Consider the following 23,822-nt stretch of genomic DNA (forward strand, 5'->3'; position numbering starts at 1 on the left):
CTGTGAGAGGCAAACCTCAGCCCTTATCTTTCCACATCTGTCTTTAAGCTTCTGCTCTGTCTGGTTTGTCACGTGCTCTGCTGCTAATTTTCCTTGGGATTTAAAGTCCATTCGTTACAAAGGGACTCATTTAGCAAGGAGTTCATATTTAAAGTTGCCTACAGTAGAAAAAAATATATATATTGAACTGCTGAAAAGAAAATTGAAAAACAAAGGCACTTTACAAAAGTCAACCGTTGCGTAGCGCATATGAACCACCCCCACACTCCTGTACACGAAGGCATCTCTCTTCCTTACACTTGAAGGGACACTGCCAGAGAGCTCAGTTTGTGTGTGCATGCATGTGTGCGTGTGCATACATACATGTGTATGGGTTGTGTGTGGTGTTTATGTTTGTGTAGTGTCATGTATGCAGTGTATGTATATTTCTGGTATGGTATGTGCATGCATGTGTCTGTGTATACATTATGTGTGGGCATGTGGTATGGTGTGTGTGCTATGTGTGTGTGTGCATGGTGTGGTGTGCATGTGGTGTGTGTGTGCATGTGTATACAGTATGTGTGCATGGTGTGGTGTGCATGTGGTGTGCATGTGGACTGGCATGCATGTGGATGTTGTGTGTGTGCTGTGGTGTGCACATGATGTGTGCATGTGTATGTATGTACTGTGTGTGCACGTGTATGTCGTGTGCTGTGTGTTGTGTGTGCGCTGTGCATATTTCTGCAGGGAGGTGTGTGCGTGCGTGTTTAAAGCGTGGTGTGTGTTTGTTCCTGTCCTGCACCCCACACCCAAGCTGCACGGCACTCCAGTGGCAATTGCAGTCACAAATCAAGTGGTGGTGTCCTTGCCCTGCTCAGGTCTAGAGGCTGCAGGAGGTGGGCGCTCCGAGTGCCGTGTCCAGGGCCACTGGAAGGGAAGTTAGCAGTGGCCTTGTGAGCTGATGGCGAGGGTTTGGCTTGGACTCCTGGATGCTAGTGGTTAGGGCCTCAGTGTGGGGCAGGGGAATTTTCAGGGTGCGCATTTAGGAGTCAGGGCAGGAGCTGCTTCCCACCAAATTATCTTAAATGACGGCTTCTGAAAGGTCCCAGAGCAGGACATGGTGTCCAATGAGATGACAGAGAGAAACGTACATCTGGGAGATTAGAGGGAAGCAAGGAAGAGGATTGAAGACGACAAATCTTAACGTCCCAGTCTGAGAGTTGGTCCCTTAAATCACACACCAAGGGAACAAGTTTGGAGGGTACTGATGTAGGGTCAATTTTTAAATCTTTTGAAACGTAGTGCTTATTGCTTGTACTTTGGTTGCAATTTCTGGTTCTCAAGTATTCTAGTTTACGTCACAAAGTCCTGAATCCTAGACCCCCTTAAAAATCCCAAGGAGCGTGGCTGCAGACCGCCTCCCCGCCACCGACCCCAGGTGAGGTGCACGCCCTCTGAGCACCTCAGGTGAGCACCTCAGGTGAGCCCGGCCTGGGTGCGGGGCATGAGGCAGGAACCCGCTGGGGAAGGGAGGTCCCGGGTGGAGGCTGAGGCTGGGGGCGGCCGCTGCTCCCCTGGACGCCCTGTGCTGGTTCACGTCTAGAGATCTTCTTCTTTGGCTAATGAAGAGAGATGGTTTTCTTTTCCGTGCACTTCAAAAACATGATTTTAAAACTCCCCCAGTGCCCCTCCTTTTGGATGTGCCCGAGTTTCTGCACCTGCGCCCCTGCTGGTGACCCATTCCTCACGAGCTGCGTTCATGGCGTAGTGAAAGTCTCCTATGCACGTCTCTGGGGGCGTCTTTGGTCACTTCCTCAAGGGAAATCTGAACTTGGAAGTGCTGGTCACAGGGCGGGAACGTTTGTAAGGTTTTTTGATGACACATCATCACGGCTGTGCTTACATTGCGAGGGGTGACAAGGGGACTCACGTTCCTCCAGCTTTACCAATGCTGCTTTTTTCTTTTGTAAATTTGTCAGCCTGACAGGTGAGAATGCTACAAAATTTGGAATATAAATTGCTACGACAGCTGGTGAGGTTGGACGTCCATCTCTTCGTGTGTTTATGGGCTAATTTTCAGTGGTTTCTTACGCTTTTCAATTTCACTTTGAGGTGTTCGTCTTTTTCTCATTAACTTGAAAGCACATTTTCTGCCTATGGCAATTTTTTTTCCCCGTGTATGTTTTCCTTTTGTTTTGACTCCAGATGAGTATTTTTTCAGCATAAACAAGGCTTTCATTTCTACACAGGCACGTCCGTTGATCACGTTCTCTGCTCTTGTGCTTTGAAAGTCTCTCCTTGTCCCAGGGCAGCTAAGTCCAAGTTCACCACTTTGTCTTATAGGAGGATTTCATGCTCTTTACCGTTGTCCACCTCAGGCCTGTGGGCATGTGGCATCAAGTGGGCCTCGGCTGTTTGTTTGTCATTGTTAAGTGGCAGCGGTTGGCTGACCGAGCAGCCGCGTCTCTGCGCCTGAACTGCGTATGGACTGGTTCAGCTTTTCCCCGCTTATTTTCAGCGTCACCCAGATGATAAACGAAAGCCTCGTGTAGCCTGAAGAGCGCTTCTCAGCTTTTCTTATTGTCTGTTCTACTGAGGCCATATATTCTCTCCTTCCAGTTTTAGAAAATACATAACTAGGTCTGAACATTATAGGAACTGGCTTATCCTTCTTTAGCCCGTATGATAAGGACACATGAGCCTCCTTTCACAGAGTGCGAGCCTGTGCACAGGCTTTTTAAAGGTTAAATGCTGTCCCATGGCAAGGGACACCCGTATGGAGAGCCAAACCCGTTTGCTTTTCTTCTGAAATCCTTTTTGGAGAAGACTCAGACTCACCAGGACTCATGAGAAGGCAGAACGTCTGCACGTGAGCACGAGGGGTCTCGACTCATGCGTTCAAGCGTGCAGACTGGTGGTAAGAACGTCAGCCCAGCCACTAGATGCCAGCAAGACAACAGACAGAGCTGGAGTGGAAAGACACGTGCTCCCCTGACAGGCCACATAGATCTGAGAGAGACAGACATGGAGACGACAGGCACGTATACAGACACCCACGTGACCATGACGTGCAGTGTCCAGCAGTGGACCTGCGGACCGTGCGCGTGTCCTTCTGTTACAAAGTCAGACTAGATGACAAACGTCCAAAACCTTTTGTTAATGAATGTTCAGAGCTCAGCGAGGATGTTACAGGATCCTTTTCTAGCTGGAAAAGTATCTCAAAACTCAAAATACGGTGGGAAGAGAGTGATCCGGCTTAAGGACTGGGGGAAACACGCACAGAGACGGATGCAGGTTGGGTTTGGAGGCAGCTCAGTACGATGTCCAGCTGGAATCCCCACGTTAGATGACAGATTATGAAAAAGGGTGGGAAGGAGACCCAGAGTTAAAGAAGGTCCCCCAGGCTAGGGACACTGGGACAGTGGCAGTCCTGGAGCCCTTGCTGTGGTCGGCCTGATGCCAGCAGGTCAGAGCTGCAAACTGTGGGGTGCTGAGGTCCTAGGGGGGTGAGCCTGACTCACCGGAAACACTCAGGGCTCAGAAAGGGCGGCATCCTGAGGCTCTGGGGGAGGAACCGAGGGGCTTCTGTCTCCCTCTAGGGACAGTCTGACCTGCTCGTGTCCATGTGGACTTGGTGGAACCCTACAGGGGCCAGAGCCTCTTCAGAGCCAGAGGCTGCAACTGAAAGTCAGGAGGAGACCGCTGCAGACGGGAAGCCCACTAAGGCCGTGTGCCCACGTCCTTGTGAAACACGGCGCCTCCCGCCTGGTCTTGGGTGGCAGGGGCAGCTGAGATAAGGGACTGGAATCCTCAGGGAGGGACTAGAGAGATGGTCCTCCTTGGGGGTGAAAACAGGCCTCCCCGGATCCCCCACGATAAAACATCTCCCTGAGGGGACAGAGGATCCATGAGCAGGTGGAGCCCTGCACCTTCTGGCTGGCAGGAAGCCCCCAGTCCAGTGCAGGGTCCTCTGGCCCAAGGAGAGCTTTGGGAAAAGCACTGCCACCTCTCCAGGGAGGGCCCTGCCCTCTGAGCCTCTCGCAGCTCTCCAGGTGTTCCTTCAGAAATGCCGCTGTTTCTGGGGGCAAAAAAGAAAGATCCCAGCTCAGTCTGTGCGGGCAGGTCTGTGTGACCCTCGTGAGAGTCGGGGATGGGAGGGGCCGGGAAGGACATGGCAGGTCTGCTGTAACCTTGTCCATTTGAGGATTGCTAAGATTTCACCATCCTGTGGAGTAACCTCAGGGTGCTGTGGGGGGGCTGGTCGGGGAGGTGGGTGTGAACCTCACCACACTGGGACGTCAGTCCGCTTCGTCTGTGGGGGCACCAGGCACACTGGTCCTCTCTGCCCCTCGGGCCCTGCCACTGGGGATTGCGAATCTTGCTGTGACTTTGGCAGTGCCCTGAGATGCAGTCCTGTCTGTATTTAGTAGAGGAAATTCTCTGTCCCCGCAGGCACAGGGCCCGGCAGTCCTAGGACACGTAAGGGGCTGAGAGGGGGTGGGGACAGCCTCTGTTCTTCTGAGCCTCCCTGTGACCGGGGCAGGCAGCAGTGGCCCCATGGCCCCAGCCTGGTGGGAGGAGGAACAGGGCGGAGGGGGGGTGAGCCCCCAGCTCCCCTTCTGCTCTCAAGGCACAGGTGGGGTCGGCCCTGGCCCATGTCGCTGAGAGCCACCCTGGGCCCATCGATGGCCTGTGGCTTGGGGAGGGTCTCGCTTGTGGCACACGCCTGTGCCTCGCTGACTTGGACGTGTTCCTCCACCCCTGGAAGAGCCTGGTGGCCGGTGAGGGGGGTCTTCTTCATTGCTGGATGGAGAGGGGCCTCTGGGGGGTTTGTAGGAGAGCTCAGAAGGGATCCGCCTTCTGTCTTCCCCGCAGGCGTCATCATCAAGAGGAGGAGCGGGGAGATCCCCTGCCCCCTGGCTGTGGAGGCGTTTGCCGCACACCTCAGCTACATCTGCAGATACGACGACAAGTACAGCAGGTAAGTGACAGAGGGCCACCCGCACAGGGACATCCACAGAAGGACACCCGCACAGGGACACCACACAGGGACATCCACAGGACACTCGCACAGGGTCACCTGCACAGACCCACCACACAGGGACATTCACAGAGGGCTACCCACACAGGGACACCTGCACAGACCCACCACACAGGGATACCCACAGAAGGACACCTACACAGGGACACCCACAGAGGGCCACCAGCACAGGGACACCACACAGGGACACCCACACAGGGACACCTGCACAGACCCACACACAGGGACATCCACAGAAGGACACCCGCACAGGGACACCTGCACAGACCCACCACACAGGGACACCCACAGAGGGACACCTGCACAGGGACATCCACAGAGGGCCACCGGCACAGGGCCACCCACAGAGACACCCGCACAGGGACACCTGCACAGACCCACCACACAGGGACACCCACACAGGGATACCTGCACAGGCCCACCCACACGGGGACACCCACACAGGGCTACTGGTACAGGGACACCCTCACAGGGACACCTGCACAGACCCACCACACAGGGACACCACACAGGGCCAGCCACACAGGGACACCTGCACAGGGACACCCGCACAGGGACACCTGCACAGGGACACCTACACAGACCCACCTGCACAGGGACACCTGCACAGACCCACCACACAGGGACACCTACACAGACCCACCTGCACAGACCCACCACACAGGGACACCCACACAGGGATACCTGCACAGACCCACCCACACAGGGACATCCGCAGAAAGCTACCAGCACAGGGACACCCACAGAGGGACACCTGCACAGGCCCACCCACACGGGGACACCCACACAGGGCTACTGGTACAGGGACACCCTCACAGGGACACCTGCACAGACCCACCACACAGGGACACCACACAGGGCCAGCCACACAGGGACACCTGCACAGGGACACCCGCACAGGGACACCTGCACAGGGACACCTACACAGACCCACCTGCACAGGGACACCTGCACAGACCCACCACACAGGGACACCTACACAGACCCACCTGCACAGACCCACCACACAGGGACACCCACACAGGGATACCTGCACAGACCCACCCACACAGGGACATCCGCAGAAAGCTACCAGCACAGGGACACCCACAGAGGGACACCTGCACAGGCCCACCCACACGGGGACACCCACACAGGGCTACTGGTACAGGGACACCCTCACAGGGACACCTGCACAGACCCACCACACAGGGACACCACACAGGGCCAGCCACACAGGGACACCTGCACAGGGACACCCGCACAGGGACACCTGCACAGGGACACCTACACAGACCCACCACACAGGGACACCTGCACAGACCCACCACACAGGGACACCTACACAGACCCACCTGCACAGACCCACCACACAGGGACACCCTCACAGGGACACCTGCACAGACCCACCACACAGGGACATCCGCAGAAAGCTACCAGCACAGGGACACCCACAGAGGGACACCCTCACAGGGACACCTGCACAGACCCACCACACAGGGACACCACACAGGGCCAGCCACACAGGGACACCTGCACAGGGACACCCGCACAGGGACACCTGCACAGGGACACCTACACAGACCCACCTGCACAGGGACACCTGCACAGACCCACCACACAGGGACACCCACACAGGGCTACTGGTACAGGGACACCCTCACAGGGACACCTGCACAGACCCACCACACAGGGCCAGCCACACAGGGACACCCGCACAGGGACACCCGCACAGGGACACCTACACAGACCCACCTGCACAGGGACACCTGCACAGACCCACCACACAGGGACACCCACACAGGGACACCTGCACAGGGACACCCACAGAGGACAAGGCCACCTGCACAAAGCCCAAGGCTGCCCTGTCACAGGATGGGCGAGTCAGGATAGTTATAAATTCTCTCGACTGAAGGACTGGAGGGTGAGGACCCTGTCCGCCCCCTTGCCTGGGGTCCCTGCCCACCTCCCACTGCCCACAGGGTCTCTGTTCTGTTTGCCCAAAGATGCTGGTGCCTCTGCTTACCCACACTGAGCTGCCTCTGCAGTGGGTCAGTCCCCGTCCCCGTGCCCGCCCTGCTCTCCTCGCATACACCCCGCACACCAGGCATTAACCCCGGGAGTTCACCTGACATGTGTGTCCCTTAGCTCAGGGGTGGCTTATGTGAATATCCACACAGCAGGCACAGCACATCCACACTCACTATAGACAGCGCGTGTCTGTACAGCGTTCGCAGACGCGCACACACCCACGATGCCGTCCCCTGGCCGGCTGTCGTAGTAGCCATGAGGAGAACTCACGAATGACTGCTGTTGAACACGAGCGTGACTGCTACGTCACCAGGATTGGGCCTTGCAACCTAGAGCAGGGTCAGACTGACCCGAAAGGCAACCGGACGCTTACGCACCCTCTGGGAGAGTGGCCCACATCCGTGGCCTTGTCATGGCGAGCAGAGAAAACAAGGACTGGTTCTCTGTGGAAAAGCCAGCCGACATGTGGAGGGCAGCCCCACCCCTTAGGGAGCTGTAGGACAGGTCTGTCTTGAGCACCTACCGTGTACCAGCACCTTGCTGAGTTCTGGGAGGTTGTCACAGACAGATCAGCATTTGCTCAGTAGACGGTAGCGAGTGCCTGCCCTGTGCTGGCGTCTCGGTGGCACTGCGGGTGCTAATCCTCACATTCCTCACAGTCAGGGGCAGACACAGGTGTGCAGCTGGACAGACTCACAGCCCAGTGTGTGGGTCCCCAGACGGGGTGGCCCGGGGGTGGCAGCATCTGGGGGCCAGTCTCAGGGTCTGGGCAGGCTCCCTCGGGTGGCAGATGCGCTTGGGAGCAGAGAGCATCGCAGGGGCCTGGAGCCGAGGAGGAGGCGGCCTTTGCAGGGGAAGCAGCTCTTAGTCTGGGACGCGTTTAGCATCGGGGCGTGGGGCTGCAGGCCATGCAGCCCAGGGCCTGTGAGCTGCACCTGCAACACCTGGCTTTCCGTGTCTCCCCCGGCAGCCCGGCCATCCCCCCGGTCCTTCCACAGGCATCATTTTTATTTTCGTTGTCTTAAGTGAAGTTCGTGCGACCAAGCCCCCAGCTGGAGCCCCCCAGCTCTGCCGCGTCTCTCCTGGGGGCCCGTGAGCCCTCGGGGTCAGCCGATCCTCCCTCTGTCCTCAGGTACTTTATTTCTCACAAGCCAAACAAGACCTGGCAGCAGGTGTTCTGGTTCGCCATCAGCATCGCCATCAACAACGCCTACGTCCTGTATAAGATGTCGGACGCCTACCATGTGAGCCGGTACAGCCGGGCGCAGTTTGGGGACAGACTCGTCAGGGAGCTGCTGGGCCTGGAGGACACCTCAGCCACCCTCTGATGCTGGGGACCAGGTCGAGGGAGGGTGGGAGGCAGAGGACAGCCTGCGTGCCCCCCAGCCAGCCCTGTCCGAGACCCAGGACGCCCTGGTGGGGGACTTGCTGCCTGGGACAAGGACGTGGGCAGAGGGTGGCAGCTGTCCCGGTTTCCATGGAGAGAAGAACATGGCTCCCCATGTCACGAGTGCTCTGGGACATTCCATCCTTGAGACACCTGCGGAGCCTCTCAGCGATGCCAAGACTGGAAAGCAGCCGTGGCAGGAGGAGAGAGAGACCACGGTCAAGTTCACGGTGGGGAAGCAGCCACCGCCGGCTCTGCATGACTGGGACGGTCGGTGTGTGCAGAGGCCAGAGAGTTTTCCAGCATGTCCGAGTAGCTTAGCATGGGTCTCTTAACGTAAGAGACACAGCCCGGTTGCCATTAAAATGAAGGGATGGTGTTTATTCATCCTGCTCTGACTAATAAAAGGGGCGCCCCATGCGTTTCCTCTGTGGGGCTGGGGGCAGGGACAAAGGGAAACACCAGGAGAATCACAGCGAAGGGTGACGCTGTTTTTTATTTTAAATATATCTTCAGGTTATTTTCTTACTGTTGCTTACGGTCTCACACAACAGGCAGACGCGCCCTTGTCCCCACCGGGGCCTTTTGCATGATCCCAGTTCTGTGCCCTGTGCCATGGGGGGGCCGGGAAGGGCGGCCAGGGCAGACACAGCTGCTTCCACCAGGGCCACGGGGAACCTATGGGCACCTTGTCACAGACATCATCACTGGCAGACTTACTTGTTTTGGAAAACATGTAGCATTGCCAAAACAAACAGCACAGTTCCCCACAGTGACCACTTGCTAACTGCCTTGCCCCTGGGCACAGTGACCCTGGCAGCATCTGCCATCCTGAGTGATCCCGCAGCCCCGGGCAAACCGGCCGCGGGGCTGTGGTCACAGCCTGGGTTGAGTGCGGTATGTCACGGGGCTGAGACATGCTCACTACAGGACTGAGGACACCGTGTGACCAGCAGCTGGCAGCGAGCTGGGGCTCTATAATCTCCCGAGACACCTGGGGCTCCTTCAGACCCAGGTTGACATGTCTCGACAGAAGCCTCAACACCAGGGTGGTCGACAGGTCTGACACTCCCCGCAGACAAGAAACAAGTCATTTCTGGAGTCACCAGCCCTTCTTTAACCCAACTTATGTAACCACCTCATTTCTACAACTGCGGAATCTATTCGACTCAGGCTTTGGGACTTTTCCTTGTTTAGACCCGTTAATTAAAGTGTCGCTGGCAGCATGCTCCTGAAATACCATTGTCTCTCCGTCGTTCTCGGCGACGACCCTCGCCCTGTGGGTTTAATTCCATGCCACGGACTGTAGGCCAAACTTTAGATCGTGTTTCACAACACCTTTGCCGTGCCCTTGGATTGGATCGAAAGCACTTTTACCACGTGGAGAAATATATTTTTAATTTGTGATGCTTTTCTACGAGGTCCACTATTTCTGAGTTTAATGTGTTTCCAACACTTAGGGAGACTTTAATGAAAGCCGATAAATTTTCTTTTCTGTCCAAACAAGTAAAATAAAAATAAAAGTCTATTTAGATGTTGATTCTTTGTTCAGATGTGAATTTGTTTAAAAGGTCAGGGACGAAAACAGCGGCCACGCTCTCAAGACTCAGTTTCTGTTCTGTAACCTGGTGTGTGTGATCCGAGCTCTTCCTGTATCGTGAACCACCAGCAGTTTATAAGAACTCAGTTACGTGTAGACTAACAGGAATATATGTTGTTGCTGTGGGCTGTGAGTGAGTGGAGACGTATTTTAGGTGCCAGCCCTCCAAGCTAAGGTTCTTCCTCTTTTCTCTGGCTTGTGTGTCATTCCACGTTAGCAGGAAGAGACGCCGTTCCGACAGGAGTGGGTGATGTCTCGTTCCCAAGTAATTAGAGTAATCACGCGATTTTAGTGCCGTCTCTAAATGTTAGCCACCTGTTTTCTGATGAGAGATGGAAAGGACAGCAGCTCAGCAGGCATCTGGGGGACCACTGTGACCGCACCACCTCTCGAGGCCTGTTGTCCACCGAGAAGGACAGGTTGCATGTACTGCTGATTGGGAAAACCTGCAGTACCTGAGCCTTGCCCTGCAAATGGGATCCGGAGTGTCTTTAGGACCCACTGAGCTGAAGTACATCTGGCTCAGTCTCTTCCTGAGCTCGGCGGCCCTCTGGTTGGCACTTGACTGGCCTTTTCAGCAGCTGGTCATCCCTGGTGACCAAGAGAGGGCCCAGGAGGGGTGGCCAGTAGGGCCTTGGCAGAGCATAGCCTTGGGTCCTGCCATTACGACAGACCGATCCCCTGTGGGATGTCCTTGCTGCAGGGTCTGGATAAGAAAGAACGAACAGTGGGCTTCCCAGCCCTTGTGCAAAACAGAACACCAACACTTCTAAGCTTCTGCAGAGAAAATCCCCATTGGATCACACCACGTGGGGGTAGAGCCTGCCCTGAGCGTCTCGCGGTGTGCAGGACGGTCCCATGGCTGCAGCTGCATTAGAGGCAGGTGCTTCTTGGGCAAGTCTGACTTAAGCAGGTGACTGTGTTTGCCGCTGTCCTTATTAGGGTCTGTGTGTGACTTGCGTGGTCTTTTTCCTCACCCCGTGCTCCCCCAGAGCCTCATTGTGAGCATGATCCTTAATGGAGCATTGTACTGGGGTCATCTTGCAAAACAGGCAAGTCACACGGGAAAGCCGGGTCATTCTGTGCAAAGATGTCCAGTGTCCTGACTACATCAGACAAGGCCACCGCCAAAACTGAGTGAACTCTGTAGGGTGCAGGAGGCAGGAGAGAGCAGGCCCCAGGACAGGGCCTGGGAGGTTCTGAGTCCCCCGTGTGTGACCCTGGGGACGGTGGGGGGTGGGGCTGAGCACCAGGCTGGAGAAAGGTGCACACCCCATTACAGTGAGTGACGGACAGGGAACTGCAGCCCCTCTCTCTCCTCCCCTCCCCTCTGGTGGGTCCACGTGTCCACAGGCCCTGGAGACTGGGCTGGGAAGAAACCAGCAGTACCCTGGGGATGCTGGAGGGACCGGCTGGTGCGCTCACCTGCTGACCACTGCCTGCTGCGCTGTCATGGGCTGAGCTTGGAAGGGTGGCAGTGGTGGCCAGCAGGCCAGGCTCTGCACAGGGACCTGGGAGGTGGTTGTGGGTCATCAGTGCCCCAGGTCACAGGTGCAGGAGCGGCCTCGGTGGGATGCCCCACAGCCTGCCCTGGTAGGCAGGCTGAGGAGGAAAGGGTGTCACGCCCAGGCCCGCCCAACACAGGCCGCCACGTCTTCCTGCTGCAGGAAGTGCCTCTCTGTCCAGGCCCAGTTGGGGGAAGAGGGGGTTGTCCGTGACTTGTTAAGGGCCTCGCTTCTGACCCGGATGCAGCAGACGACCATGGCCAGCTCCACGTGTCACTCTTCACATTCTTTTTTCTTATCCTGGCCCACGGTGGGTGTTTTTCTGCTGTAACAACTGAGGGAGCCAAAGTTTGCCTGGTGGTGGGCCACGGTCTCAGAGGGCGTCTGGACAGGCTGGTCCCAGGCCCTGAGCCTAGCAGCCTGGCTCTGGGGAGGGTCTGGGGAGACCCACTGTGCCATCTCATCACAGAGCACCCTGCGAACTGAGCCATGGTGACCGTCCTCCACAATGCACAGTCGGCCCCTCCAGTCTTCGCCCACCTGCTGGCCACTGTGTCAGGTGGTCTCCCTGCCTAAGGCGAGCATTCCCCAGTCTTGGGTAGGCCACCGTCACCCCAGGTGTCAGTACCAGAGGGAAGTCCCCGGAGGATCCCCAGTAGTTCCCAGGGTGTGCCCCAGTCCCCCACCCTGGGGCCTCCACTGCCTGCTTTGGAAGAGTCCTGTCCAGAAGGAAGTCTCTGCTGTCAGGGCCCGTGTCCCTCTGTGAGGTCTCGGCCATCTGCCCTGATTCCTTCGGGCCAGGACGTCTCACTGTTGACCCATCACTTAATCCTTTCCTCTGTGTGTCGCATCTTTGAACGTGTTTCTCAACCCTCTCTCTAAGGGCGTCTCTCTCTCCCAATAAGAAATAAAAGACTATCAGGTACCAAAGTGGCTCTTGGAGCTCTTGTCACAACGTGTCAGCAGGAGAGTAGCCATGGGGGGTGGCCTCCACCTTGCAGCCATCTGTATGTGTCCCCGCCCTGTGCCTCCACGGCCCAGGCACGTGTTCTCGGTGCTGGCTTCTGTCGTGGTGGCCTGGCCAGCTCGCTGGGCACATGCTGCGTGGACGAACCCCCTTCACGTGACCTCATCCGGGTCTTCATGAAGAAGAGACACCTGTGGGACGTTTGCTGGCATGTCCCATCCTCACCAGCCGGTCACACACATGCAGAACCTTCGGGTGCTATTTCCCAGCTGCTTGGAAGCGTGACCTTTCATGTGTTTATTTGGAATGGGGACCTCCAGGTCAGCGGAGTGTAACGGCGTGTGGCGTCTGCTCAGGCCCCTCGGTGAGAGGGGCTGAGGGTGTCCTGTGGCCAGGAGAGTCAGTGTCCTCCCTCCCCGTTCCCCGAGGCACCACGGCAGGTCATGTCCCTTTACGGTGTCTCTTTAGGCTTTCGTCCCTCCTCCTGTCCATTCCTTGGACAAGTCACCGTCAGCCCTGTGTGTGACACGGTGGCACTTCATGTGTGTGGAGCAGTCGTGCTCCAGGCTCAGTTCTCTCTCCACGTGGTCAGGGAGCTGCGGACCCTCGGTCCCCCTTTTGCAGAGCGGGAGGTGATGCTTCGAGAGCCGTGGGAGGCTCCATAGGGCGGCGGGGCCGGGTGAGCCTCACCCTCCTGTGCAAGGGCCTGCTCGCTCAGCCCTGTGCCGAGAGCCTGGCACAGACTCCCAAGCAAACATGGCCTGTGCCCTCGAGGGTGCCAGGATTTAAGGATTGGTGAGGTGGATGCTGAAGGTTTCGATGAGGCGTTGCTGCTGGATGCAGCTGCACCTGCACCTCCAACATGACAGCACCTCACCTTGCAGGCACCAGGTGCCCTTGGCTCAGCCTAGCCCCGAGGAGACAGAGTCTGAGCCTCCCAGCAGGCTGCAGCCAGACCGCGTGTGAGCAGGACGTGTCCCGACCGCTCACCCTGACAGCCAGGTGCACACTGTACACTTGACAAGCACATGATCGAAATGAGCAAGAAAAAGTGGTCCCCACTACCAAGGGCACCCCCAGCTAAAAGACAGTCTCTCGCCTCGTGAATTCCCATTGGCAGCTCCCAGGCTTTTATGCCTCTCATTTCCCCGGTGGCTTCTGCTTGGTCGTATTTTCTCAAAGGAAATGCAGTGCCCGCCTCTCTGCCAGCCTGGCAGTCGATGTGAGGGTTTCCGTGTCCCCAGTCAACTCCTAGTGTCCCCCCTCCTCCATACAGAAGAAGCCCCAACTGTGACAAAAGTAGTGGCAGAAAAAGGTCAACTGGACACGTGAGATTTCAGCGTTTTAATTGGTTCTTCTCCCAGATCTTGGCATCTTTTAAAATCTACCTCGCGTGACCTTTGTGAGCTTCCCCGACCCGAATGGAAGGCAGAAGCGTGGACGGGGACAGAGACAGTGGGGCTGTCACATCAGTTGTTAGAGAGGTGGCCTGGACAACCGCAGACACTGTCAGGTGCAGATTGAAGATCTGGAGTCACAGGATTGTCGTGGGATTTTTGTTCGAGGCATTTCTTGGTCATTTTGATGCATCTGAACATAATGTCATAGTGTCATGAGACTTTAAGTCCGTCCCCTTACCCGCTCCAATACAAGTGCAGTGTCCACTTACTCAAATCTATATATAAAGTACAGAGTCCAGAGCATGACAGTCCTCGCCAGATCCGTCCGGTCCCGCCCCACCCTTCAACAGAGACGTTGACAGTCGGGCTCCGGGGGCGCGAGGATGGAGGGTCCCCGTGGGAGCGGGGGAGGAGGTGCCGTTGAGGACGCGCTGACCGGGAGGGGCCTGCCACTGCCTCTGGTTCCCTGGTCCCTTCTGGATGTCCTCAGACTTCATCTGAGTGGCTCCCGGGGTGTGTGGGAGGGACGGGCACGTTGCTGGGAGGTGGCCTCCAGCTCTGGGGACAGCGGTTCCAGCGTTCAGAGCTGCTGAGCCCGGAGCAGACGCTCAGAAAGCACGGTGGCCTTTACCCGATGTCACCACTGGAGGCAGCCACCCAAAGGGCGCTCCCAGAGGTGCAGGGGTGGCCGGAGTGCCTCTGTGGGCCCAGGCAGGACACCTTCGGGAAGAGCGGCAGAGCCAGGACGCCGGGCAGACACTGATGGGGTGAAGAAGGGACCAGAGTGGTGAGCACAGGGAGGGGACTGTGTCCGGGGCCTCACCTGGAAGCCCCTCCTCGTCCTCAGTAAGGCGCCAGTGGCAGGTCTGAGAAGGAAGCAGCGGTGACCGCAGTTCACCAGGCCCCACCTGCACCGCGCGCTTCACGCCTGTCCTGTGTCCCGTCAGGTTGTCAGTGGAGGAAACGCTGAATCGCATCAGGAACCGCATCGAGCAGCCCTCGGGGGACGTCCCCGAGCTGCACCCCATCTGGGGACACACGGCACACCCTTGTGAAGATTTTGATTTTGCACCGAGACACACTCACGATCAATTTTTACAAATTTCACATACCAGGAGCTAAATTCTGGGCCCTGACGTGAAGTGTGGCCAGAACAAATTGGTGATTCGATTCCGGTGTCTTGTCGTGTGGATTTTATTTCTTCATCACGTTTGTTTGCAGGCGGCAGCTCCGACACACAGCCACGTGCATTCCGATTGCCGCTGGCTGGGGACCTTCTTGTGGGCAACAGAGGGGGACGTGGGAAAGGAAGCTTGCGGCGCGGCGGGGGCTGTCATCACAAGTGCATCACGGCAGAGGTGGCTGAGCCTCTGGGAGGTGAGGAGGAACCCACAGGGAAGGAGCCCGGGGCCCAGGCGTGTGCTGACACCTGAGTTTTCTCAGCCCTTTCGCGGATCCTGGGGAAGTTACGGGGGTCCCGTGGGGGTCCTCCTCCATCTCCCCCTCCCATCGTCCCTGCACCTGCAGACACGAGCACCTGTGGCTGTGGCCGTCCCCCGTCCCTCCTCAGGAGGTTCTGGAATCTGGGTGAGCCCCTGCTGTGAGAGCTGAAGGGACCCAGAGGGGGGCCCCAAGAGCCAGGAAGACAGGAGGAAGGGGTGTCATCACGGCACGCGTCTCTGGTGACCTCCCCCAGCCAGTGCCCACCAGTGAGGTCCTTTCAGGACTGGAGTTCACGAGGAAGAAAAAGTGACGTGACTGTGGCCTTGCTGGTGACTTCCTGAGAGGTCACGACATGGGAATGGTTTTCATTAACAGAAAGTCTTTATGTGAAATCAGCTGAGATCCCACTTCCCTGGGTCTTTTCTTACAGTTCATTCCATTAGAAAAGGAAGACTTTGAGAATCGTGTGCTTTCCAAGCTAAAACAGGAATTAAAGTATTTTTACAGCACGTTATAACAACGCCGTAAGTTTTCCTGTGAGCCCCAAAGAACTTTCAACTCCCTCTTACAATTTCAGTGATTCCAGATGTTTGTCTGCCAGACCTTTCAGTAAGTGCCACATGTGCCGTGTGTTTGGTTGGTCCCTGATAAAACAATTTCTGAATAAAACCGATGACTTCCGTCTGCCACCATCTTTTATATCTGTTGACCCAGAACACACAGAGGCTGAACCTACAAAGCGCAGCATTTACTGAGCCCATGTGACGACTGCAGCCGCGGGGACACAGAGGTCGGGTCACCCCGAGAAATGCGCTCCAAAGAGGCGGCAGAGCTCAGCGCATTATAGTCACAAGAGGGAGAGAGAGCCAGCCCTGCCTAGTCACTCCCAGGTCATCCGCGGGGTGCACAGGACGCACAGACTTGGGGCTGTGACCAGGTTACGTCCCACATGCTGGGACTAGAGGAAGGTCTACAAGAAGCATCTTAGGTTATCTCGCGGCTTTCTGGTGCCATCACGCCCGCTTCTAAGTAAAATGGTCTCATGATAACGTTTTCCAGGACATGTGGACACGACCAACGAGTTGTCCCAGCTCTCCCCAGGTGCTAACCCAGCTGACCCAGGCACAGCGCGTTTTTTGCTGTCGTATCTCTTCCCTGCATTTTCCTTTCCACGTCTTGCTGCCTCTGACCCCTCTCTGCAAACACCTGCTCCTTCCTTTCCTCTCCTGTCACGCTCCCCGCCCCTCCCCCCAGGCCTTTGTTGAGGTGGGACGTCACTGTTCCCAGACTTTCCTCTGCGTGGTCCTTCCCCACCCCCAGCACAGCCTGCTGTCCGGCTGGCAGGTTCGCAGGCCTCAGGGTCCCCACGGTCTGCAGGACCCTCCCCTCCCTGCAGCAGTGACATGGGCAGCTGGCCTTTTGTATCAAAGACATCGTGACGGGAGAGACCCAGAAAGAGGGAGCCTTCAGGGAGGAGAGGACCGTGCATGTAGGAGCGCATGTGTCAGCAGGAGGAGAGAACACACGGTAAACACGAAGAAGGGTCATGTGGTCATTTAAAGGGTATAAAGTATGACGGAGAAAGAGAAAGCAGAGCAGGATTTGGGGACTGCTTGGGGGTGGTGGCAGCGGGATGGCGGTCGACTCCCAGAGAGGTCAGGTAGGTGACGGACAGCCACGCCACTCCAGGGGCCACCGCAGCCCGGTCCACCCCCACAGTGGCGGAATCACTGGGGGATGCCTGGCTTGGCCTCCAGGCCACTAGTCTCACTTGCTACGTAATGACCACAGGCTGGAACCCAGCGCTGTTCAGACCGAAGCTCATGTGTTTCCCCAGCAGCACCCCAGCACCAGCCACGTGACTCATTTCTCTTTTGGAAAAATCTATCTGGTCGCAAACAGGTCTTCCTGCCACACCATAAAAACGTGCAGATTGTTCTGCATCCTTGGTTAACTTGCAGTGACGCAGTCAACAGGATAAGGGCCGGTGCCTCCCAACACCCCGGGACAGTGCCGTGTCCTCCCCCATGGGAGCCCTGGGCCAACCTCAGGCAGCGGGGTCATTCCTGCTGGTGGCTCCCCATGCTGGACCTTCATTGCTTCCAACACACAGGACAGCAGAGCTGATGATGACATCTCAGAAGGAGACACGTACTCCGAGGTGGCTGTCCAACCCCGCTCTGGCCCGGTGGATCTTAGCAGAAAGACAGCTTTAAATTAGTTCACTTTGGGGTGCCATTCAGCGAGCTTCATTGGGGGGTTTGAGTCTCACGTTCGAGAATTTCCTTAGCTGAGGAGGTGGCGTGTGTAGGGGACGGATCGCTGCACCTGCAAACTCATGCGAGGCCACGAGAGGCAGGGCCCAGCTGGGGGCTGCAGAGCGACCTCTGCTCATGTCCAAGAAACCCCAGGAACTGAGAGCAGGTGGCTGGGGCCTTTGAGCCTGCAGCACCAACTCCCACGTGTATTGGGCTTGTCACGCAGCTACTGAGCCCAAGGTGCCTTTAGCGAGGACAGTGGGCCTGGCACCCTGTCCCGGACAGCAGACAGGACCCTGGAAGGGAAGTCAGCAGGCCCGTGTGCCCTTCCCTAGGGTAGGAAGCCAAGGTCCTGAGCAGCTGCGGGTGACAAGGCAGGGCCTGCACCAGCTGTGATGTGGTCCCAGGCGCTGCTCCTGCAGGTGGCGAGCTGTCCCTGGCCCAGCCCGGGTGCCTGAGGCTGTGGCCCTGTCTGTCCAGGCTCGGCCACGTCACACCAGCCGAGCACAGTCCAGGCCTGCAGGTGGGGAGGGACCTGGATGGCCTAAGTCCAGTCCCACTGCCCCCATCCAAGCTCTGAGAAGGGTGTCTGCCCTCACATGGGGCATGTCCCTCTGGGGACAACCTTCCCAAGATGCTCCCAGCTGTGCACAGCCTGATTGCAGGGGTCATGCAGGGGACATGCAGGGAATCCTGAGTGGACTCTGGACCCCCTCAACTGCTCAAGGGGACGGGGACCCCCAGTGTCAGGGAAACCCAGGAAGCCCACAGCACACTGACCTCTGGATCAAAGAAGTCATATGTGGCAGAGAAGTCAGACCCCACCCCAGACTTCAGCCTTATTCCCGGGCCAGTGGTCTCTGCCCTGCACTGGGCCCCCCCCACTTTTCAGGGTGGGGGGTGGGACTTGGGTTCTCCTTGGCCTTAAAGGACCGGGCCAGGAAGCAGAGATCCCCATTTTAACATCTTGTCACAACTGTGGCCTCCTAAGTCCAGGCAGTGCCCCTGGACTGGAGGGTCAGGATTGCTGGAATGTCCTAGAAGCAGAGCCCCTGCAGAGCCCAGCCATGCAGGACCATGGCTCGTGTCTGTGTCTGCGGCAGCCCCACGTGCTGCCCGCCTGCCCCGTGTCTAACTGGAGAGTCCTCGGTGTGGGGGGCCCGGGCCCACCCCTGCCCTCTCCTGGGGCTGGGTGTGCGCTGACCCTGTGACCACAGCAGGAAGAGCAGAGGAGGAAAGAGGCTTCAGCACAGGACGTACAGGACCCGTTCAAGGGACAGGCCGGTCTTTTTGGCATGAAAAACTTAGATGCCCTAAAAGATCAGACCCCAGGAGGCCCCTCCATGGTCCCTTTCTCTCCCAAGCCACCCCCAGCCCCAAGCAGAGGCAGATCCCAGTGGAGCCAAACGTCAGACAGTCCAGCCCAGGCAGGGGGGGTGGGAGCAGCCCCGGGTGACAGGTCTAAGGGCTGTGGGGAGGGGGTGGAGAGGGGCTTCACGTCTATGTCGTAGGCCTGGGGGCTTGGGGAGCTGGGGGCAGGAGAGATCTAGGCCACCAGTCGTGGGCCCTCCTTCCTCCCACCTCCTCACCCCCAATTCTGCACGGTTGACCCCCAAGAAATCACTGTCTTCTGAAACGTGCACGTGTCACCAGCTACCCACGTCTGTGGAGTGCCCACCCGTCCTTTTGACAATAAGGGACACAAAACATGCTGGACATGGTGGAGGTGGACAGAGCACCCCAGGGGTCCACAGCTGACCGTATGTGTCCAGGTGACTTTGCAGGGAGTTTCCTCTTTGTCTTTCTAAATGTGGAAACAAGCCCATCTGACGTCTTCTTTTTAATAATTTTTTATTTGGCAATAGTTTGAGGTTCACAAAAGTACAAAGAACTCCCGCGTCCCTTGCCCCGGTTTCTCCCAGTGATCACGTCACACACGACACAGGACACCGTCTAAGCCGGGAAGCCACCGCTGGTGCAGGTTATCAGCTGACACACGCCGCACGTGGGTTCCCCCAGTTCTGAAGCGACCTCCCTCCCTCCCCCACATGTCACCGCGTGTGCAGACTCCGGTACCCGCCGCCACCTGAGGTCACCGGACTGTGCCGTCTCCCTGAGGAAACGCCCCGTCATGGTGTAGAAGACCTGGTGTTTCCCTTTCTCTTGTTCGTGTATAAACACGCAGGATAGACCGTGCGAGTTGCACTAACAGCGAGTGTGTAAACTGCAAAAAGAAATAAACGCTCGAAAGTTCGCTTGTGTTCTGTAGCTTTGCTGAGATGTCATTTGGATACCAAGATGTCTACTCGTTTGAATGTACCATGCAATGGTTTTTCATATATTTACGGGGTTGTCACCATGATCTAATTTTAGCACAATTTTATCACCCCCAAAAGAGTCCCCCGCCCACCTCCTCCCTCCCCCACTAACCCGCAACCCCAGGAGCCTGTCACCCGCCTGCTCGTCCTGGACATTTCGTATAAACGGTCGTGACCAGCGCGTGGTCCCTTGTGACCGCTGCTTCCACTTAGCGTGGAGTCTTCGGGATTCTGCCATGTGGTGGCTGCGTCGGCACCTCATGCCTTTTTACGCTGTCGCGTTCCCACGCAGGCATCAGCCACGATTCCGTTCTTTGACGTCGAGTCTAACACAAAAGTAAGTTCAGGGCAGACGTCGAGTCTGACACAAAAGCCAGAAACACACACTTACAGCTCAGTACAGAGCACAGGCTGGCCCAAGAGTGAGCAGCTGCTGCTGAAAGTAAGTTTGATACAAAGTAACACTCACGCCCCTCAGCCAGCAAAGTGCAGCTGCCTCCAGGAAGCTGACGGACAACCTCTCGTTGTCCCCTTGTTGGTGTTAAAATAGGTCTAACTGGCAACAGTAACTGTCCCCCAGGGGAGAACCCAGGGGAGGGGACCTGAGACCTCAGGGAGTGGCTGGAAACCCAGAGGCCTGTCCTGAAACCCCAGCCCAGGGACACTGGGTCCCTCCTGTATCGCGTCTGTACTAGAAAATATACGTGCAAAGGGAGGACAGTGACTGTGCTGATTCTGTCACTCTCACTAGCCGATGCTTCTTCCTCGTGTTCTCTGCAAAGAAATAAAACATAATCTGAAGAACAACATGGTCTGACTCTTCACAACAGAAGCGCCGCCTCTCCCTGGGGTGCGTGTTGAACTCAGGGTGCACGTGGACGGATGCAGCATCTTGCTTCTGAGCCTTGGGTGGAATCACTCATGTTTGGGGACTGGACCAAGGCCCCGGGAGCCGTGATGGGCAGAACCATTTCCGTGGGGTCCCAGACCTCACTAAATAAGAAAAGACCCTCCACAAGGAAATGTGACATTCGACCTGCCTGTAATTGTGTCTCCAGCTGCTTTCTCTAGCGTGAGGTGGAAAAGGTCCCTTTCTGTGTCCATGGGTAAGCACGTTGCTGTGGTCTCCAGATGGCTGGGCTGACCTTGTGTGATGTGACAAAGCCACGGTACCCAGGGGACCAAGGCACTCCCACCACCTGTCTCAGCTCTTCAAATCATGCAGGGGTTCCGTTTCTAGGCCAGCGATTACCCCGTGTGGCCCTGCTGCTCTCCACGAAACTCATCTCCGAAGGCAGATGTAAGACTGAACCTCCTGGCAGGTATCAGAGAAACAGACGATAATTTTATTCCTTGAAAGTCTAAGTTTGCCTCCTGGGTCTGTTGCAAGAGCAGAAGTAGATAAGAAACCAGCAGCTCCCTCTCTATCTGACGCAAAAGGCTGGGCCCTGCAGCACGTGGTCACCTTGTATCCAGAGTCACTAGACGGCATATGCCACATGAGCCATTTGTCCTGCCTGGGTTTCTAAGCTACCTGGTTCTCTCTGCTGTCACTTGAGAGCCAGACCAGGGTGCTCTTAGAACCAGTCCAGGCCAGACCACGGGACCCCCAGGGCCAGGGCAGGCCAGGGGACCCTAAGAGGCATGAGAGGCCAAAACCAGAGAGCCATTACTGGCAGACCAGGTCATGCCTAGTTGCCCTCAGCAGAAGGCCAGGCCATCTGGGCCAATAGCTGCAGACCAGTTTAGGACAGGGAGGCCCTTAGTGACAGTCCAGACCAGTTTAAGCCAGGGAGGCCGTTAGTGACAGTTCAGGGCAGGCCAGGGGAGCCCATAGCAACAGGGCAGACCAGCTCAGGGGGCCCTTGGGGCAGTTCAGGCCACGCCAAGGAAGCACTAGGATCAGGCCATGCCAGGCCAGGGGGCCCAGGGGCAGGCCATGCTAGGACAGGGGCCCCTAGGGAAAGACCAGGACAGGGGGTCCCTTACCAGTAGGCCAGGGCAGGCCTGGAAGGCCCTTTGCAGAAGGGGGCCCCTTAGCAGCAGGGGGAGCCTGAATAGTCGGCCTGGACAGGGAGGCCTTGGGTGCCAGCGCAGGCCAGGGGGGCACTGAGGCAGGCCACACAGCCCCTAGGCAGGGCCAGGCCAGGTCAGGGTGTTCCTTAGTGGCAGGTTTTCCCTCAGCAGTATGGGGCCCTTTAATGCAGTAGACCCCTAGAGTCAGACCTCTAGAGTGGGCCCCTTAGGGGGCCAGGCTAGTGCGTCTCTTGGACAGGCCACGCTAGGCTGACCCTTAGTGTCAGGGGGTTCCTGAGCAGCAGGTCAGGTCAGGCTAAGGGCACCCTAGGCCAGACCAGGCCAGAGGGACTCTTAGTGGAAGGCAAGACCTGGCTAGGGGACCCATTAGTGGCAGGCCACGCTAGGCCAGAGGGGCCCTCAGTATACTTTTATGATTTGTACTGTACCAGAAAACTTTCTTTTTCATTCAAATATCAAACTTATATCTGAGAAGTTTATTTCTATGGTTACCCTTATTTTTGTAGTTTCTGCAGAATCCATAGTCACATCATTTTTTTTCACTCCCACATTTGTGTATGTTTATTTGAATCCTATTTATTTAATCAAAATAAACCCTGAAAGTGAATACATGGTTTTTGTTGGGCTTTTACTATTCAGATAACCCGATTTTACTTTTATTAATCCATCAATTCTACCAATGTCCCCATCCTAATAATCTGATTTCATTTTTTATCTTTAGTATATCCATTCTCCTGTGACTCTTAGGTTTCTTATTATTTTCTTAATTTCTAATGATGAATAAGTAGTTTAAAAATATTTTACTATTTATTGTTTAATAATGCATATAAGGGAATGAATTTGCTTCATACACTTAAATGTCATTAAGATATTTGACTTAACCTGCTACATTTTAGCAATTTAACTGTAATGGACCTTAGTATGTTTCTCTCTTTTCTTTTTTAATTCTAGTTGGGTTTTCCCATCTACTTGGGTTTCTTGAATCTGTGGATTGATGTCTTATACCCATTTTGGAAAATCATCAGCCATGACACCTTCAGGGATGGCTTCTGCCCCCTTCTCTCTCCCCTCTGTCCCCCTCTGAGTCCAGTTACCCACACGCAGTTGTAATGAGCCTCGTCCATCTCTGCTTCTTCTGTCTTCCTCAGGGAAGGCCCTTCAGGGATTTGGATGGAAATTCTAGTGGGTCATTGGTCAACCACTAAAGACTGTGGCAAATCCACTTGTGACCTTTGGAGGGTTCAGCTTGTTGCTTTAGTGCACACATCCTGCAGCTTTCAAATGTGCCAGAAATCTTGAGGGACCAGTCAGCAGCCCTGTCCCTCTGGGGGATCATAATCTCCTGAGCACTTTGAGACTCAGGAAGAGTTTACTCTGACTTTTAGGAAATCTTGGCCTGGATCCTCAATCCTCTACAGTCATCTCCAGAATATACAGAATTTTGTAGAAAATACCAACCATGTCATGAGACAGGTGCTCAGTTTCCCCAGGTTCAGGTTTCCAGACAAGCATCTCGGTTTCCAGCCACTCCCTGAGGCCTCAGGCCCCTCTTCTAGGCTGTCCCCTGGAGGAAAGTTACTGTTGCCAGTCAGACCTATTTACAGCACCAACATAGTAGGAAAATTAGACCACAAAGGGCTGCTTATGCACATCCAATGGTTGGACATGCTCAGTAGAGAGGGGTTCTGTCACCCTGGTAGCTGAATGACCTTCCACTCCAGGAGCGAGAGAGCACAGAATATCCTCAAATATGTCTGGATGGGGGTCTTTGGAGGTGGTTTCTGGGATGAGAAAGTCTGGGGCAGAGCTATGAGGAGTCTGGAAAGGGACTTTGAAGTGACACACTCTCCCCTGCTGTCCATTCCTCGCTCACCTCC

At 56.2% G+C, this 23,822-nt stretch overlaps 1 protein-coding gene across 1 annotated transcript in view; it reads left to right on the top strand.

The window, feature by feature from the left end:
- PGBD5 (piggyBac transposable element derived 5) overlaps positions 1-9,907 on the top strand; it is an 80,972-nt gene extending 71,065 nt beyond the window's left edge. Inside the window, exons 6-7 of the mRNA XM_063082700.1 lie at positions 4,855-4,960; positions 8,163-9,907. Coding sequence (XP_062938770.1) covers positions 4,855-4,960; positions 8,163-8,358 — 302 coding nt within the window. The 3' untranslated portion in view covers positions 8,359-9,907. The remainder of the gene's footprint in view (positions 1-4,854; positions 4,961-8,162) is intronic.
- The last annotated feature ends 13,915 nt before the right edge of the window (positions 9,908-23,822 follow it).

Source organism: Cynocephalus volans, chromosome 18, assembly GCF_027409185.1.
Source record: "Cynocephalus volans isolate mCynVol1 chromosome 18, mCynVol1.pri, whole genome shotgun sequence".
In the NCBI taxonomy this organism is placed as follows: Eukaryota; Metazoa; Chordata; class Mammalia; order Dermoptera; family Cynocephalidae; genus Cynocephalus; species Cynocephalus volans.